Genomic DNA, 19,732 nt, shown 5'->3' on the forward strand with positions numbered 1-19,732 from the left:
ATGGCTTTTATTCCAAACAGAAATAGCTTTAGTGTTTTTATTACAAAAACAATACACAGGGCTTCCCTGGTGACAGTGGTTGAGAGTCCGCCTGCCGATGCAGGGGACGCGGGTTCGTGCCCCGGTCCGGGAAGATCCCACATGCCGCGGAGCGGCTGGGCCCGTGAGCCATGGCCGCTGAGCCTGTGCGTCCGGAGCCTGTGCTCCGCAACGGGAGAGGCCGCAACAGTGAGAGGCCCACGTACCGCAAAAAAAACTAAAAAAACAAAAACAAAAACAAAAAACAATACACATTCATGGCCAAAAAAAAATCCGGAAAGATAAAGAAGAAAATGAAAATCATCTGTATTCCCACTTTTAGGTTACTGTGTTAAACATTTTAGGGTATATATTTCTCATCTTTTTTTCTGCATGTGTAGTCATATCAATACAGTTTTTTAAATGGAAATGGTATCATGCCACACATATGGCTTTAAAATGTGTTTTTCCACTTGACAAGTTTGGGACTTTCCGGGAGAAAAAAATGGGTAAAGAGCATGTTAGAAAGTTTTGCTTTCTAGTGTGTTGAGTGGTGTAATTTCCCCTTCACCATCCCCATTAACAAAACTTAAATAATCTGTATTACTTTTTGAATCAGTCAGGGTGCATTTGAAGGAAACAGAAGCCATGCTAGCTGTTTTAAGCAGAAGAAGATTTGATTTTTTTAAAATAGGTGTTTATAGGGCTTCTCTGGTGGTGCAGTGGTTGAGAGTCTGCCTGCTGATGCAGGGGACACGGGTTCCTGCTCCGGTCCGGGAAGATCCCACATGCCGCGGAGCGGCTGGGCCCGTGAGCCATGGCCGCTGGGCCTGCACGTCCGGAGCCTGTGCTCCGCAACGGGAGGGGCCACAGCAGTGAGAGGCCCGCGTACCACAAAAAAAAAAAAAGGTGTTTATAATATTGTTGGGAGGTCTAGAAGAGGGTGCCCTAGGCTGATCCTCCAGAAATAAACCTAAACTGCACTTGGACTGCCAGGGTGGCTGCCCCTTCCTCATGATCAGGGAGATGGGGAATCAGAAAGCAGCCCTGGAATGGCTGCTCCATAGACACACCACCCCAGCTGACGTACGGGGACAGACTTGTCACTGCCACTGCTATTGGCCCTAGAGCCACACAGCATCTGCTTAATCCACACTGCCAAAAACGGATGCCTGTATCCCTGTCTTGCTTCTCTACCCTCACGAAGATAGTAGCCTGCACACAGGAAGCTAAAAGACAAGCTAAAGTCTCCATGACTCTGCTTACCATCAGAAATCAGAGATGCCATCTGCTCACTTCTGCCTCTAAAATTTCAGACTGCATCTAGTTGGCAGAACCTCAATCAGATCTGAAACCCTAGTTCAAGGGAGTCTAGGAAATGTAGTTTGGAGCTGTCTAGTCTCTGCAGTATAGGGCAGCCCAATCCCATCAGTCAGGAGGCTGGAGTGGACATTGAATACTGCCATATTCACCACACATCAAGGCTTTGGGTGTTGGGTTTTTGTCCCTTTTGGATGCATCACTATACAAAGAAGAACTTAACAGCAACATAAAGAGGGAGAGCTTATCAGAAGTGGTGATATATACCACTACAATTTATTTACTCCATCCCTATTGCTATGTATTCATTTTCTGTTGGTTGGGTTTTTTTCCCATATAAACAGTGTCTTGATAAACTGCTCTTAGCAGTCGCTAATAGCCTCCATGTTCCTAAACCCAATGGGCAATTCTCAGGCCCCATTTTACTTGACCTGTCAGGACTTTTGACACGGCTGTGCATTCTCTCCTTAAAACTCTTCCTTCACTTGGTTTCAGAACCTCCTGCTCTCCTGATGTTCTTTCTAGCTCACCTGCTCAATCTGCATCTCCCTGCTGGTTCCTTCTCATCTCTCTAGCTCTTAATGTTGGGCACCCAGGATCCAGTCTCCCTTCTCTGTGTACTCCCTGGCTCATCTCATCCAGCCTTATGGCTTTAAATACCCTGAAGTCCACACCCGTGTATCCTACAGCTGCCGATTAACATGTACTTTTTTTTTTTTGCGGTACGCGGGCCTCTCACTGTTGTGGCCTCTCCCGTTGCGGAGCACAGGCTCCGGATGTGCAGGCTCAGCGGCCGTGGCTCACGGGCCCAGCCGCTCTGCGGCATGTGGGATCTTCCAAGACCGGGGCACGAACCCGCGTCCCCTGCATCGGCAGGGGTACTCTCAACCACTGCACCACCAGGGAAGCCCTAACATGTACTTTTGATGCTTTAAAAACATCTCAAACCTATCATTTCCAGAATCGAACTTCTGCTTTTTCCCACTACATATATTCCACTCACTTCTCCATTTCAGTTCGTGGAACCTCCATCTTTCAGTTTGCTTACAACAGAATCCTGAGTGTCATCCTTTACTTCTCTCTCACACATTCACATTCAATCCATCAGCAAATCCTGTTGACTCTGCCTCCAAAAATATCCACAGGCCAACACTTTTCTCCGTCCCCACTTGCTCCCTGCTGGTCCAAGCCACCGTTATTTCTCTCTTGGACTTTTGCCCCAGCTCTTCAGTGGTCTCTGTGCCCTCCCTAGAGTCTAAAAGTTAGAACATGTCACCCCTCTGCTCAAAGCACTCCAGTGAAATTCTGTCTCACTCAGGATAGAAGTTACAGACTTTTTACAACAACCCAGAAGGCTCCTTGTGATACTACCACCCACAGTGCCACCATCTTTCTGACTTCCTTTCCTGTCATTCTCATCCTTGATCACCTTGCTCCAGTCTCACTGATGATCTTAAGCATCTCTGTCGCTAAAGGACTTGGCAATTGCTGGCCCCTCTGCTTGGAATGCTCTTCCCCCAGATATCCACAAGGCTCTCTCATCGCCCCCAGATGTTGTTCAGCCATCACCTGCTCAGTAAGGCCTTTCCTGATCTCTGTATTTAAAGTTGCAAATGGACCTCTCCTCCAGCCTTCCGAACCCTCCTTCTCTGTTTTATCTTTCTCCATCGCACCTACGGCCTTCTAATTAATTATATAACTTCCTTTTTCTATTGCCTGCCCTGCCCCCCATGAAAAAATTGATTTTTAAATATATTTTTTATTATTGAATCGGTGCATGGAACAGTATCTGGGCACATTGGTAGTCATTCATCAAGTGTTTGTTGAATGAATATATTTCTTTATACATGTGTCATTGTGCACTTGTCTAATTATTTACTGGGGATTAATTCCTAGGGTCAAAGATATGCACAAAATTGCCCGGGAAGGTTTTAACAATTTGTTCTCCCAACAAGAGTCAATGAAATGTCTTTTGCCTGACACCCTCACCAACATCATACCCTAGTCACACTATCTGTTCCATTCCTTGAACTCACCGTGTTCATCCCCACTTGATGCATTTGCCCTGACTCCTTCCTGCTCCCAGAATGCTCTCCTGCCACATTTTGACTTGATTTCACTCTTCTTCTTATTCAGGTCTCACTTGAACTGTCATCTCCTTGCTTGGAGAGGCCTCCCCTGGCCATCAGCTGTAGAGTAACCTCCCAGTCACTCCATTTCACATCACCCTACTTTACTTTCATTACAGCATATTTCACTACCAGATATCTTCTTACGTGTATGTTGTTTATTTGTTTGTCTGTGCTTTCCCGCTCTAGAATGGAAGCTCCATGAGAACAAGAGCTTCCTAAGTCTTTTGCAACGCTATCTCCATAAATGTGTGTTTGATAATGGAATAGACCCGGGGTATTGTAACTTTCTCGTTGTGACGATCTGCTGGGTGGGAAGTGGATTTAACATGAATTATTTGCCTAGATTGGTGAAGCTGAGCAACTTTTCAAGTATGAAAGCTTTCTTTTGAATAACAAATGCTAAGATGACCTAGAAGTTGAAATATTCAGTTAGCATATTTGTTTTAGATATGCTATATCAGATTTCTTATGTTTCTGAGAAGTTGCATGATTTCTTAAGTTTCTGAAGCCTCCTTTCTCATTTATGACAACGTTTGTATCCATAAAGTAGGATTCCTTCTGCAAATTGCACTCACGTACTGTTGTTTTCTCTGTGTCTCCACAGCTTTTGGAAAGAACCAACAGTGTTTTTGAAGAGTCAGATGCTGGTGCTACCAAGAGTCCGCTCCACTTAGCTGTAAGTGAGATGCTGTGGGCAGCTTCCCCCGTTACAGAAAGAACCTAAATGTTTCTAAAACTAGGCTGCTCTTAAAAGGGAAGCATAGCAATGCATAATAACTCATAATGGAAACAGTACATGGGTGAAGGCTGAGGCTGCGGCGAGAAAGCATGTCTCAAATTCCAATCCCAGCTTCTCACTGGTGACCTCAGACACATGGCTTACCCTGGCTGAGCCTCGATTTCCCCATCTGTGAAGTGAGGATACAGGAAAAGAGACAACGTGCATGAAGCCGTATCACAGTGCCCTTAAGAATAATGGTTGTTATAAGTTTTAAGTCTCTCAATTATTATTATCTAGGAGCTAAATCAGTAAACTGAGGAAATGTTTTATTTTGGTTTTAGAGATTTAAGTAGAGACAGCAAGAACTGAACTTACAGATAATCGAATGCCACAATTAAAAACTTGAGATATTTAAATACAGACTTGTGAGAGCAAGATGAAAATATGCATAATTCCAACTCTGCTGCTTCTGCCTGGGCTTGGAATCGGGGTCTCAGAGGAGGTATCGGGGCTGATTGTTGTACTGGGTGAGATCTGGGAGGGAGGGGAACAGGAATTTTTCTGCCACCAGTAAAGCTTCCTTTCCACATCCCAGTCATTGAAGAGAAATGCAATAGCTCAGAGTGAGGATCCCCAAACTCTCTCTGAGGGTGACCGAGCTGGGAAGCTCACTACCACTCTACTTCAGTTAAGGTCTTGCTAACCGTCGATCAGCAGCAGCTGTTCCCTAGGCACCTCTCAGACTGGCAACAGCCAGCTCACCTACGCAGGGCTCTGCTGAGCTGTGAGGCCTCGGTCCAGGGCCATCAAGAAGGTGTTTGGATGCACCCAGAGACTGGATGTTGGGAAGAGTAGGATGCTGGGTCTCTGTGTTTAATGGTTATGACATTTCACTCTACCACGCACACATAAGCACTTATTCAGTTTCCTTCTGATGAAAAATTGAGATGGAGATTTTGGAGAGCAGAGAGGAGCGTTTTACTGATGGCATACTTAAGCAGTCAGGCAAGGTAAGAAGGGATGAGGCCATCCCACAAGGATTGGGATGAACCGATCACACTCATGGAGCCCTCGCTTCTTTGCCAGTCTCCCCACATACTCACCAGCACACCGGATAACATCCCACTCACCACCCTCTGCCACATCTACCAACGCAGGACTATACACACGGACACACGCACACACTGAGTCCAGTGAAATCAGGCTAAAATGTCCATTCGTCTTTCTTCCAGACATGGGCTTAGAGTAGAAAAGGTGGATGGAGGGCAGGATATTTACATGTATAAAATTTCATACCAGTTGGCTTTTAGTACAGGTTGCTCTAAAGGTTGACCCTGGAATCTTTGCCCAGCCATCTGCTGTGCCTGGGGAAGTTACCCCAAAGCTGGGAGAGGCCTATTGGAAGGTTATCTCAGGTAGAATTCTCATGCCCTATGAAGGTGGGATTGATTGCATTGCTAAGCCTGCTGGTAATATGAGAGGAGACTTTCCTAGCTTCCAAACAATTCTATCATCTCTCATTCTTTTTTTTTTTTTCTTTCAAAAATTATTGTTGAGTGCTTACTGGGTGCCAGGTGCTCTGCTAAGTGTTGTGGGTTCCCAGTCCTGTAAAGACAGGGTGGTACAATATCATTGGAGAGAGTTGGGCTTTGGTAGTTCTACACCTAGGGGATCCTAGCCACCAGTCTTCTCATTAGCAACTCGCCTGGACATGGTTTTTCCATCTGTAAATTAAAAGGAGTGAGTCAGTTAAGGATCCCCAAACCCTTTCCAATTTGTTAATTTATTTGTTTTTTGTATGATCTTGGCCAAGTACCTAACCTCTTGTGTCTCAGTTTTCCCACTCATGATACGGGGAGAATAGCAGTACCTCTGTCATAGGGCCACTGGGGGGATGACCTGGGTTAATGCATGTAAAGCAGTTAGAACAGCACCTGGCACTATCATCCTCGCTATTAGGAACATCACTATCATTCTTTCCTTTGACATATACTGACTGTGCGTGTACCAAACACTGTTTCGGGAGCTGGAGACATGGCTACAAACAAAACCCAGCCACTGTCCTTGTAGAGTGTGCAGTCTAGGAGAGACAATAGACAAGTAAATATACAACGTGGCAGGTGGTCAGAAGTGCTGCTGCAAATGGGAGCAGTGAGACGGAGAGCATCGAGGTGGCAGACTGGGCGCTGTTTCCCACAACATAGCATCTCACGTTTGACCGGGGATGCGACGAGCTAACCATTTGGTCTCGGACAGAAGAATGCTCTGGGCAGAAGTGCAGAGTCCCCGGGGTGAGAGCACACTTGGCATGTTCCCAGAACAGCAAGGCCACCATGGCTGGAGCACAGTGATGCAGGGAGGGTGGTAGGGGTCCAAGTGTTGTAGAGGGGGCAGGGAGGCGGGGGAGGGCCACAGACTCCAGGAGGAACTTTGACTTCTTCACTGAGCAAAAGAGGAAACCGTTTGGAGGGTTTTGAGGAGACAGATGTTGTGATACGACTTTTATCTTAGAAGGATCCCTTTAACGTCTGCATTGAGTTTAAATTGTCAGGGAACAAAGCAGAAACTAGACAACCAGGCAAGCGATGATGGTGATAACTTTGACCAGGGTGATAGCAGTGGGTCAATTCTAAAACTATTTTATGTTTTCCCTCTAAAAGCTAATACGTTTTAAAGAAATTATTATTTGCTCCAAGAACCCCGCAAGTATGCCCATCGCCCTCCCCAGGGCCCCCTGTAGCAATTAACTTGATTAAAACCCAAGGCACATTATTTCTTCCGTGGAAGATTCTACAGTGAAAGAGAACCAGATGCCCCCAAACCTTGACTACCCCAAGAAACCTGACCGGCCTTGAGTTACTATTTCCTGGTTGAATGAGTCAAGTCTCCAGGGTTATCCGCCCAGTGAATTTCATAAGCATTTCATCCACTTGAAAAAAATTAAATCAAGAAACACGGCTATGCAAATGAAAGGCTCCAGCTGTCGAGATTTCCAGATGGACCCATTGTTTCATGGATTCTGTTGAGATCCCAAATTCTTTCTCCTTGCTGCCCTCAGTTCCAATCTAAAAAGTTCAAAGAAATTAATTATGTTTAAGAAGTATTTAAGTTACTTAAGGAGATTTTTTAAAGTCTTTTGTAAAACAAATTTGAAATGTTTGCCACCTCTAGTGAAGGCTTAAACTGGGTTGTCTATCGAAAGCCAAAATACTACATGCTTTTTAAACCAGCATATTTGCTCTTTTGTGTGATTACTTCTTCCTGGAGATATTTTAGACTTATCCACTTAACACCTGATTTAGGATGGGAATAGACCCACTTACCCACTAAACACCTGATTTAGGATGGGAATAGAAAGAAAAATAAGACAGTGTTCCTCATGCACTGCTGATATGAGAAAGGTCTTCTTTCCTGACTACCTGAGTCTCTTTCAGAGAGTTTAAAGCTTTATTTTATACTTTCTTATAGACTCTAAGAACCACATAACTGCCTAAAGACAGAATCATGCATTTAACCACAGAACAGAATTCCATATTATATGGTAGTTTGTTTCTAGGGTTAAGCCCTAAAGTGTGAAGGTAAGTGAAAATTCTTGTATTAGCAAAATTACCTTTATGATTTCCCTTAAATTGCCCTGGAAGTATAGTATACATAGTTTTATGTCTTCAACTCCATATCGTAATGCTTTTGGATACTGAAATTCAAGAGCTGCAGGCTTGACTAATGGAAGAAACAAAGGGAATTCTATATATAAATCTGGCCTTTCAATCATCCTGTCTTTGAATTTTTAAGTGCCTGATATAGAAGAAAATATCGATTGGAATTCTGAAGCTTTCCTTCGGCAGGGTTCACTCCATTTTATTCTAATGTTAAGCCTCTTTAACTTTAACACGTGCAAACGGGTTTATTTTTTGTTGTGAGAATTAAAGGAGAAACTGCAGGGGTCTTTCACAGGAGTTAAGTTCTTAAGTCAGCGCCTAAGTTAAGTGCCCTTTGATGTGGCTCTGCTGTCCTGAACAGTGCTGATCTGTCTACATCACCTTCCTTCCTGAATGTGTTTCTCTTTGCCCTGGGTTTTCTCTTTATTAAAATCTAAATATGTGAGCCGTGGTGCTTTGTAGATATGCATGCAGTTTATAGGTTGCCAATTCTATTTTCCTAGGCTAAGTCAAATTGACAGATATTGTAAACGTTTACTATCTTTGTCATCATAGTAACTGCCACTGAAGGAACGAGCATTTGCAAATAGCATCTAGAACAATCTATTATCTACATGGACTCATTTCCCTTTGATGTAAAGTCAGGATTTCTACATAAGCTGAATCAGTCACTACCATTACAATTTAAAATTAGAAGAGGTGTTATGCAAAAATAAGCCTCAGACTCAAGCCCAGAGTCAAATGAGATAGACTGACTTACACCCTGATGCAGATGCTCCTGTTGCCACAGCCCTTTATAGGAGGATAGGTGCTCCCAAGTTCGCTTAAAATCACCAATGGCGAGTTGATGATGGCCGAAACTAGGTGATGGGTATTTGGGAATTTGTGACACTATCCTCTGTTCTTTATATAAATTTGAAACTTCCTGTAATAAAAAGTTAAGCATATATCTTATGGTCTTGTTGCATCCTATCCATAGTAGGAGCTCATGAGAAGCCCACAGCTCAGGCTCTGGGATCTGACTGGTCTGCCTTTGAATTCCAGCTCCACCACATAAGGCTGAGGGCTGAGTAACATCTCAGCCTTCCTGTGTCCTTGTTGGTGAGATGGGGATAACGATAGCATCCAAACCACGGCTTGTCGTAATAATTAAATAAGGTGCTACGTGTCTAGTCCTGCCTGACACACAGCAAGTACTCAATGAAATTAACTATTGCTTCAGAAGTTAGGATAGACTAAAGGCTTTCCGTCCTAGGTTTCTGATTCAATATTTGTTATTAAGTTCTCTGAGCCATTACACATAGGCACAAAAGTATTTTGCTTGAAAGTCAATTAAATGGAATTACTGGGAAAAATTATAAGACATTGCCTAAAAACATAGATTCTATTGGTCACAGATTGTGGGTTTCAAACCTGACTTTGTCACTTACTAGCTTCAGTGATCTTGGGTGAATTAATTAACATTGCTTGTTTTGGTTTTTTTCCATCTATAAAAGGGATGTTTGCAAAGATTAGAGCTCAACACAGTGCCCTCAACAAATAGTTGCTATTTTTAAAATATATTCTTATCACTAATACTAATAAATGATAATAGCAGTCATTATATTCATTCATTTATTCATCAAATAATTGTTGTCTGTGCCGTGCACGAGTCTAGAATACAGCAGTGAGCAGTACACATAAAGTACCTTCAGTCTTAGATAACAAACAAATCAATAGCTATGTAACAGATATCAAGTGATATATAAAGCTATAAAGCTAAAATAAAGCAGGATAAGTGGCGTGTAGAGTATCCGGTATGTTGAGGAGAAGGGTAGTGGGCTATTTTATATGGGCTCTGAGAAGCCGCCAGATAAGGGGACAGTTGAAGCAGAATTACTGAAAAAGCTTGTGGCTCTTTGGGGGAAGGGCTTTCCAGGCAGGGGAGACAGAAAGGACAGATGTGATGGCCCAGAGGAGGACAGGCATTACTTAGTCATAGGGGGTGCAGAGGGCAGGCTAGAGTGGTTGGAACAGAGTGAGTGGGGGGCTATGCTGATGGACAGGGTCGAGGGAGGCCACATCCTAAGGGCCTGAATGGTCATGAGAAGTTTGGGGTTTTATTATCAGTGAGGGAATTATCAATGAGTTTTCATCAAGGAGTGCTACATCCAACTTGAGTTTCAAAAGATTTCATCCTGTGGCTGCCCAGTAATCGTTTGCAGGAGGGTAAGGACAGAAAGGGAAGCTTTTGCCATAATCCTGGCAACAGAGGATGTGGTATAGTGAGAACTGGATAGATTCTGGATATATTTTAAAGAAAGAGTAGAGATGATTATGGCTTGGAAGTAGAGATGATCGTGGCAATTGAGGGCTGCTACTAGTCACCCAACACCTGTGTGTGAATTACAACAGGGATATGGATAGATATTTCCTGCCGGATGCCCGAGAACCTGATGACACCTCTGTGTGGTTAGCAGAAGTGTCCGTTCCTCTCAGCAGACACATCCCTGTACCAGGGCATGGCAAGGCAGTGGGAAGGGGTGGGGAAGCTACTTGTTAGCACCCCCTTGCCCCAATGTCCCAGAGCCCTTGTGTAGGGCTACAACCCTGGGCTTAAGAGGGAAGACAAAAGAGGACTCCAAAATATTGGGCCTGAGCAACTAGAAGAACAAAATTGCCATTTACTGAGATGGAGCTCAGTTCGGGACATGTTAAGCTTGAGATGCATATTAGGTATTCAAGTGGAAATTTCAATAGACAGGTGAATATATATGTCTTGCAAAGTAAAAGAAGTAGTTAGAACTGGGATATAAATTTGGGATTCATCAGCATATGAGTTATTATACTACATATATATGTTTAATATGTAGCATAATATCATAATCATTTACAAAAATAATATAATGAGAAAGTTTTAAAAACAGTTCCTATCAGCACTCTTAAATCTTGTGGGTCCTTTTAATTTAGTTTTTGTTATTGTTGTGGTTGACATGTACTTGGGAAAAACATTCAAATGGTTTTTTAAAAGATAAGGTGAAATGAGTCCACATGTTCACTACTTTACCTCCCATTTCTAGAGGTAACCACTGTTAACAGTTTCCTTTGTATCCTTCTAAAATTTTCTATGAATACAGAAATATACATAGATACAGATATGTGTCTATCTGGATATATTTGCTTTTTATAAAATTGTTATATGTACTATTTGCAACTTTTTTACAATTTTTGATAGATTTTTGTCAAATCACCCTCCACAAATGTCACACCAGTGTATACTCCCACCACCAGAGCATAGATTGCTTTTTTTCACCATGTCTTATCTAATACTGGACATGCCCAAACTTAATCATTGCCATTTGGTAGTTGAAAAATAGTACCCTCAAAATTTACATGGTTTTTTTCGTACGTGTATTGACCGTTTATATTTCTTTTTCTGTGAGCTGCCTTTTCAATGTCCTTTACACATTTTCCTAGTTTTTAAAATGGTTTGTATAAGTTCTTTGTGTATTAAGGAAATTAGTCTTTTGTCTATGCTAAGCCGTTTTTCAAATAAGTCGTGCCTTGAGTAATTGCTGCAGTAGAAAAACAGAAAGTGCGGGAGACATAAGAGGAAACTTTGGCTGCTGACGACACTGGGGACAGGCTTTTCCTCTGTCTCCTTCTTTACTTCCCTCCACCAAATCCCTACCCCCACCATATCCTTATCTGTTTTCTTTCTTTTATTTCAATGTCCTTAGCCTTATATGTGTATTTACATTTTTTTTTAACCTTATAGACTTAGTAAAAATTACCTTTCGGACTTTTAGTTTTGTGTTTTAGTACGAAGCCTCCTGACTTTAATGCAGCATAAGACTTCACAATAGGTCTGAACTTGGCACTGATGTATGGAATATACTTCCATAATTGGTTTTATGTTTTCGTTATAATCAATGGAGGAAACAAAGGAGAGAAGAGGAAGCATCAACTATGTATAAGACACTGTGCAAATCCGGTGCAATTTTATCTCTTCTCGTCTTCTCTGGAAGGCAGCTTTTATTGATCTCACTTATAGATGAGGAAACAAAGTCTAAGTGAAATTAAGAAACTCACCTAGGATCACGAGGTTGAAATTTAAAATGTTGGACTGTGGCAGAAGACCACTATGCCTCTGTTGAATTACAAAGTCCACAGTGTTTTTAGTGGTTTTTTTCCCTCGAGGTTTAACAGAAAAGCCTCCTGAAAAAATATTCTGATTGTGTTAATAGGTTTAGGACTGAACTAGCAGATGAAAAAATATATTAATTCATTCAGCTATTAGTCTGCATTAGATTATTAGATCAATAGATATAAGAATACATTGATTTAGTACCTTTGGAATAAATTATTTGACAAAAGAGGAAGAACATGAAGAAATGCATATGTAACTGTGAGGTCTGTGTGTTATTTCCACCTAACTCTGGTTTTGCCTGTGTTTCCATAATTACTCCAAGCATCTTTCCGATGTGCTCTCTGGAGTGGTCTCCATGTGTGATCTGAGAGCCTCAGCCCCTCCCGTGGATTGTTGTGGGATTTAAGGTGAGCAAGCATTTGAGCGGTTGGTTTCTCCCTTGCAGGCCTACAATGGGCACCACCAGGCCTTGGAAGTCCTCCTGCAGTCGCTGGTGGACCTGGACATCAGGGATGAGAAAGGCCGCACTGCTCTGGATCTGGCTGCCTTTAAGGGACACACAGAGTGTGTGGAAGCGCTTATCAATCAGGGTGCATCCATCTTTGTGAAAGACAATGTAACCAAAAGAACCCCACTTCATGCCTCAGGTAGGTCTTGTCAAGAGTCTGGTTACGCTAGTTCTGTGGCCCACTTATAAGTTCAAGTAAAAGGGTGGCAGCATTTTCTTTCATCCCAGTTCTTAAAATATCTATTTTCTTTCTACATCAGACATGCCTACACTCTTCCAAAATGCTTTTGGCTTACTATCCACTTGGTGATAACTGGTATTCTATGGCCAGAGAGCCTCTGGCCTTCTTCTTTAAAGACAGTTTTTCTTTAGAGCAGTCTTAGGTTCACAGGAAAATTGAAAAGAAGGTACAGAGATTTTCCACATACCCCCTGTCTCCCACATGTGCATAGCCTCCCCCATTATCCACATCCCTCACCAGAGTGGAACATTTATGACAATGGATGAACCTACATTGACACACCATAATCATCCGAAGTCCATGGTTTACATTAGGGTCCATTCTCGGTGTTGTACATTCTGTGAATTTGGACAAATGTATGATGGCGTGTATCCATCCTTCTGCCCTAAAAATGCTCTGTGCTGCATCTGGCCTTCCCCTTAACTCCAAAGAGAGTTCTGAACCTTTGGCCAATGGCAGTCACAAAACTTTCTGAAAAAAGGGCAAGATGTATTATGATCTTCAGACAAATTACATAGAGTAAAATCACACGGCATTTCGAAGCACAAAATTAATGATATTTCACAGCTACTTCATAAAAGGAGCTGTCAGACAGCAATCTACTCGGGACCTTATTGTGCAGCCTAAACGGTACTTCTTCACTTTTGCTCTGATTCTTGATGCATCAGGTGTAACAATAGGGACTGTTAAAAAGTGCATGTATTTTTCAAGAAGTAAGTAATTTGCCTTTTCTGCGACTTTTCTTCAAGATACATAAAAAAAAAAACTGTGTCCGTACACTTCTAGACATATACACAGATGGAAAGGTAATGTGGAAGAGTTTCTAGCTCAGCTAAGGCATAATTTCCTTCGGACTCAGGAATTCAATGATAATGGCCTTTGATCAGGAAAGCAGATAGCATCTTATAAAGAGAAATAACCATGAAATAATGGATGTATTGAGGAAGAAAAGGAGTGAAAGCAGTTTTCGAAAGTCTTTATGATTCTTGTACTTGGGAAAATGTCCTTGGAATGTTAGATTTTGTGGAAGTATTGCCATCCACATCCCTGAATATCCAAACCACTGAAGAAAAACAATATGGAGATTGAAAAACACGGTGTTGCCTAATTATCTGGAAATGATTGTTCCTGGAAAAAACTTTAGCAATGTTTGGTATGGTTAAGTTATAAATTCTTATTTCCCATCATCACATTTAGTCTTTTTGGTATTTTTGGTATTTATAAGTATTATTATAAAGTTTGGCATTCTAGGCTTTCTTGGTATTAAAGTTTACATGTAGTTCTCCTTTTTAAAGAGTAGTTGCCTATTATTAAGGAAAGCATTGTGCTTTAGTTACCATGTACTTCCTGACAATTACGAAGGGCCTGTTTTGATTGTGGAAAATCACCCTTGTGGACAGGTAAACAATGAAGAATAATCACTGTCACTCATTTGCCACTGTGATATTGGTTGCGGTCCAATGGAGCCCCCTAGTGGTCAAGAGGACTCACTCCTTTTGGGTTTCCCTCGTGTCATTCATTAAAAAGATGCAGGCTGTCATTTGACTCTGTTCTCCACAAAATGTCTGCTGTGCAGAAGCTTTAGCCTGTGCTTTGAGAATCTGCTTTTCCAGAATCTTTTCCAGCTCATTTGAGATGCCAATATTTTTGTTTGTTTCAAATCCTGGGAGTACTGTGAGGAAGAGGAACCAGGATGGATTTTAGAGGGTTTGGCACAGATAGTTGTAATGACAGTTGTGGTCTTTGAGCAGCATGAGAAATGGCTGTCACTCATAGTCAGGGAGAGGCTGAGCTAGTCTGAAACAAAGCTGGACTTGGCAGTGCACAGCTAAAGGAGATGGTAGCATCTTTTTGTTGGAAGGCAATTGCGGAAAAGCATAGTTTGTGGGAAGCCAACGAGAATCCTAGGGTAGCTACACTTTTATGATAAGGGGGAATTATATTTACTGAGGGCTATTAGCTAAGTTCAAAAAGCTACTGTACACGGCCTCACCTCCCACCCCCTCACTGCTCCCCCCCACAAAAAAAAAGACACACTACTGAAGAAATTGGTTTGCTCTCCAGCATCCTGGATGAGTGATATGAACTTAGATGACTTTCCCCCCCTTTTTCTGTTTAGGCAGAAATCAAAATCCTTGGAACCATTATGATTATGAGTATTTAAAGAATATCAAATTGCTCTAGAAAGAGGAATCAATCAAAATATGCTGTACCTCCATTTCACGAGCATTATAAAATACCACCACCTGTAGTATTTAGCTATCAGTCCTCTGCTAATTATTTACTTTTGAGCATACATTAAACCCCTTGCATATTTCACCATTGGTAACAGATTTAATGTAATTTTTAAAACAAAAAGCAACACAACAGCAGCAACAATATTTCCACAAAATTTCCTCCTGAGGTACATAAATGGGATGTTGCTGAGCGTTCGCTAAATGAAATGTCTACAAAATGCGGGTATTATTCCTGTAGTTAATTTGAGTGGTGTCGAGGAATGTGAGCTAATTCTAATACGCATTGTCCCTGAAATATGTGTCCTTGTTAAATTAGCCTTCTCTCGTAACTGGCATGCAATAAAAAGGGCTGTAAAACGCAGCTCTTAGAAGAGCCTCTATCAACCTAACATAGCTGCATCTATTCCCTTCTCTCTCCACATCCATAACGAGGTTAATGCAATGTATTTTATGGTGTTCTCATTGTTCAGAGAGGAGAGAAGGTCACGTTTGGAATTTTAAACACATTTGTTCCTATCCTACTCCCTGAATGGAAAGCCATGCCTTTTGTAAGGCTGTGGGTTCCATTTAGCGAGCTGGAGGAAAGTACCTCACCTCAAGGATTGTTGTCCCGGAGGGAGGTTTGCTTCCGGGCCCTGGGGCACTGCAGCTCCTAAAAGAAGCATCTTGCCTTGTGCTTGCCCTGCCCTGTGTGGGTTCTGCCCTGGCCGGTCAAGGCCAACCCAAGGTTGGGGCCACACTTCCTGCCCCTTGCCAGTCACTACCTGGGCAGCTGGGTGATGGAGGGGCAGGGTGAGGGCCTGCCACACCCCAGTCAGAGCTTGGCAGGGAAGGAAGTGGGGGACAGAGGCGATGGGGGGGTGGGGTGGGGTGGGAGGCCACCGGGAGAAGGCAGAGAAATGAAGGCTTTGATTTGAGGAACTCACATGGAGGAGTCCTCCAGCTACTGGGGGTCCATCTGTGAGTCTCCTGGGGGTGCCAATCAATGAGCAGTGAGCCAATGGCTCGTGTACACCTTGCTGGCTTGACGTTTTGCTTTAAGTCACCACTAATCAGTTGGGGCAGAATAACTGCTTCAACGTCTACCTCAGAATGTAAAATGATGGGGAAAAGAGGTGAGATCTGTTCCCGTCTCCCTTCTTCCCCTCCTCTGCTCCCCTCCCCACTCCTCTTCCCTTCTGCCTTCTTTTTACAAAGGGCTGGAGGCAGGCTAGACACAGGATGATTATACAGAATTGAGAGGCTCTCTTAGAGGAACAGAAAGGATAACTGGAAAGTGGAGAGAGATGATCAGTCCCACAGGAGGAGATAAGACTGTCCTGTTTAGGGAAAAAAGCCTGTATACAGCAACCAGGGAAAAATGTTAGTTGAGGACCAAAGTGCCCTATAGGAAGAAAGGGGAAGATGGGTTGGTAACATACACATTGTGTGCTTTGCCCAGCAGCTGGCACGACCTGGAAACCTGGAGATGTCTGTTAGCAACAATTGAAAACCCCCCATTTGTAGTCCCAGTAAAGTTCACTTTGGAGGGATATGTGTGGTCTGTTAAAAGAATGTCCATTATTTTCTTTTTCAGTAATTAATGGTCACACACTGTGTTTGCGGCTATTACTAGAAATTGCAGACAACCCAGAAGTGGTTGACGTGAAAGATGCCAAAGGACAGTAAGTGTTCATATGCTTGGGGTTGACATTTCAAATCACTGCAGGTGACTGGTTAATTTATTAAATAGCTAGGAGGGCTGACTGCTGAATTCTAGGTTGGGGGTATATGTTGGGGTGAAATTCATGGATGAGGGTCCTAGAATAATGCAGTGGCTTTGCACTGGAGTGTATATCCAAGAAAAATGTGTGTGTGTGTATATCTCGATGAAAAACAGCCAACTTTTTATGTCTGTAGCCATGTGCTCTGGCCTTTTTAAAATATTCCCTCCTTTGTTCTTTTCTATCCATTTTTACCCTCTTCTGAAGCTGCTACAGTCTCTTTTTTTTTTTTTTTTTTTTTTTTTTTTTGCGATACGCGGGCCTCTCACTGTTGTGGCCTCTCCCGTGGCGGAGCACAGGCTCCGGATGCGCAGGCTCAGCGGCCATGGCTCACGGGCCCAGCCGCTCCACAGCATGTGGGGTCTTCCTGGACCGGGGCACGAACCCGTGTCCCCTGCATTGGCAGGCGGACTCTCAACCACTGCGCCACCAGGGGAGCCCTACAGTCTCATTTTTTAAATTAATAATGTAATAGGACAGACCTCAAGAAGTTATCTCCACTGTAAAAATCCTTCATATTTTTATCCTTCCTGAGTTTGTTTTTCCCAAGTATTTTCCATCTGTTAGCCCGTTCTCCCACCCAGTCTTCTCTTACAAGTAAGAAACACAGAGCAATAAAGCACTAGTGACTCACCCCAGATATATGAGTTCATGTTGAAAGCCAAAGCTGGAACCTCACCTTCTGGATCCCAGCACTTGGATCTTTCGTCTCTGGGCTTGTCTGACTTTTCTTTAAGGCAATGAAGCTTTGTTCAAATAAAATCTTGAGCCAAAGTCCGACGTAGAAAACCACGAAAGTAGAGCTGCCCTGATAGAAGCAAGAGCATCTCTTACATATACACACTCCTTACTCAATTGATATTTGGTCAGTGCTACATAGTTCTGAAAATGATGGAATTCAAATGAACATTTTGAGGTGGAATCTTCCTGTGCCCCACCCGTATTGATCAGTCCACTGCCGCCATTCCATGTGGCCATTAGAGACCAGAGGCAGATAGCTTGTTCCAAGTGACAGATAGCAAGTTGGGGACCCTCAGAAAATATCAAGCAATTGTCAAGAGGGGAGAGAGACTGAGAAAGAGAGAGACAGAGAGATGGAGAGAGGGAGATCCTCCCACTGGAAGTGGTGAGTATTTTTTTAATCTTTTTAAAAGCCTAATTTCCCTGTTTTCCTAGAACCCCACTGATGCTTGCAGTAGCATATGGACACATTGATGCTGTTTCGTTGTTACTTGAAAAGGAAGCAAATGTGGATGCTGTGGACATCATGGGCTGCACAGCTTTACACAGAGGGGTATGTGTATTTTCCCCAGCTTCAGTCAAGCAATTTCATAGTGAGCTTGTTTCTTCTCCCCCTGCCCATATGAATTTTTAGTAAGAAAATTGTTTCCTGAGATAACCAATTAACCTCAGTCAGCCAAAAAGAAATTACAAGATCTTTTGCAAAGGTAAAATAATGGCAGGTACTCTTAGGTCCTGCTCTTGAGTTATCGCATTTGATTGTGATAATAGATACATGAACACCTACTGTTGGTAGAATTGGTTCTTTCTGATTGCATGCACATCATAGGAGATTTGCAAAAATTTTTTTAAAGCACAAATACGAAAATCATAATCTCTAGTAATCCCACCTCCTAGAGGTAACCACTTTTTGGTGTATATATCACCAATCTTTTTTTCTAAATATAGATCTGTTTTAAATTTTAAAAAGAGAGAATACTGAAGATGCTATTTGGAACCTGCATTTTTTCTCTTAGTATATCAAGTACCTTTTACCATATCACTAAATGTTTTCCTGCCCTATCATTTTTCATCCTCCACTGTGTACAGATGTCATCATTTATTCCAACGGTTACCTAGTTTTGAGTAGCCATGCTGTTTTTAATTGTTCTTTATACAGTGTAGGCCCATTCCCCACCTGAAATATGTATCCTGCTGAAATATGTATCCTGTGGGTAATTCTTCATACACACCTGCTGAACTGTTTTTTAAAGCATGTCAAATAATCCCAATGAAACAAAAGTAGAAATCAGAAAATTGCTATTTGAAGCTGGTGCTGACCACCACGATCAATGAAAAGAAGAGGAACTATGAGCGGTTAACCCCATAACCATGGATCTTATTTCTTGGGTACTTCCTGCGGGCCACACAGCAGGCTGAGAGCCTTTACATATCTCACGAGTCCTCAAAACAGGCTGTGAGGTCCTTATTACTCTCCCCATTTACAGGTGGGTAAAGTGAGGCATAGAGAGACAAATTGACTTGTCCAAGTTTTATAAGAGGGAGCCAGAATTTAACTGACATCTTCCTGATTTTAAAGCTGATGCTTTCCACTCTATCACGATTCCCTTTCATGGTTATGTTGGGAGAGTCAAGAGACGTTTCTAAAATGCTGGTGTTCACACAGACCTTTCTGTTATGAACCCTGCTAGGTTGTCCTGCCTCTCTCCTCCCAAGTAGCATAGAGTCTGTTTCCCTTAAGACCCCGGCGTATGTCCACTCACTCTGAGCCCAGCCTCCCTTAGCCACCTGCTTCGCTTCCTGAGTCTTCTCAGATTTGTGTTGTGTTTTTCATTGCGATGCATCAGATTATGACGGGACATGAGGAATGTGTGCAAATGCTGCTGGAACAAGAAGTGTCGATTCTGTGTAAAGACTCCAGAGGGAGGACCCCCTTGCACTATGCGGCTGCTCGTGGCCACGCCACGTGGCTGAGTGAGCTGCTGCAGATAGCACTTTCCGAGGAGGACTGTTCTTTCAAAGATAACCAGGGCTACACACCGCTGCACTGGGCTTGTTACAATGGTGAGTTAACTGTCATTGGGCTGAATTCCATCAGACTTCCTGCCCCAACACCACTGTGATCTCAGAGGAGGTGGGAAGAAAGCGTCAAGCTGTAAACCAGGGTTTCCAATCTTTCTGCATTCAGATACCTCAAAAAAGATACCTTTTTATTTTTTTGATATTTTTCCCTCCGTGGCTACCATGATGCCATAATGGAGTG

At 42.7% G+C, this 19,732-nt stretch overlaps 1 protein-coding gene across 1 annotated transcript in view; it reads left to right on the top strand.

Moving 5' to 3' along the window:
• ANKRD44 (ankyrin repeat domain 44) overlaps positions 1–19,732 on the top strand; it is a 316,658-nt gene that overhangs the window by 279,632 nt on the left and 17,294 nt on the right. The window contains exons 17-21 of the mRNA XM_082657650.1: positions 4,075–4,146; positions 12,425–12,626; positions 16,542–16,629; positions 17,905–18,022; positions 19,317–19,533. Of these exons, the coding sequence (XP_082513776.1) occupies positions 4,075–4,146; positions 12,425–12,626; positions 16,542–16,629; positions 17,905–18,022; positions 19,317–19,533 (697 nt within the window). The remainder of the gene's footprint in view (positions 1–4,074; positions 4,147–12,424; positions 12,627–16,541; positions 16,630–17,904; positions 18,023–19,316; positions 19,534–19,732) is intronic.

The sequence above is a fragment of the Grampus griseus genome (genome assembly GCF_964374135.1).
Source record: "Grampus griseus genome assembly, chromosome: 7".
NCBI lineage: Eukaryota > Metazoa > Chordata > Mammalia > Artiodactyla > Delphinidae > Grampus > Grampus griseus.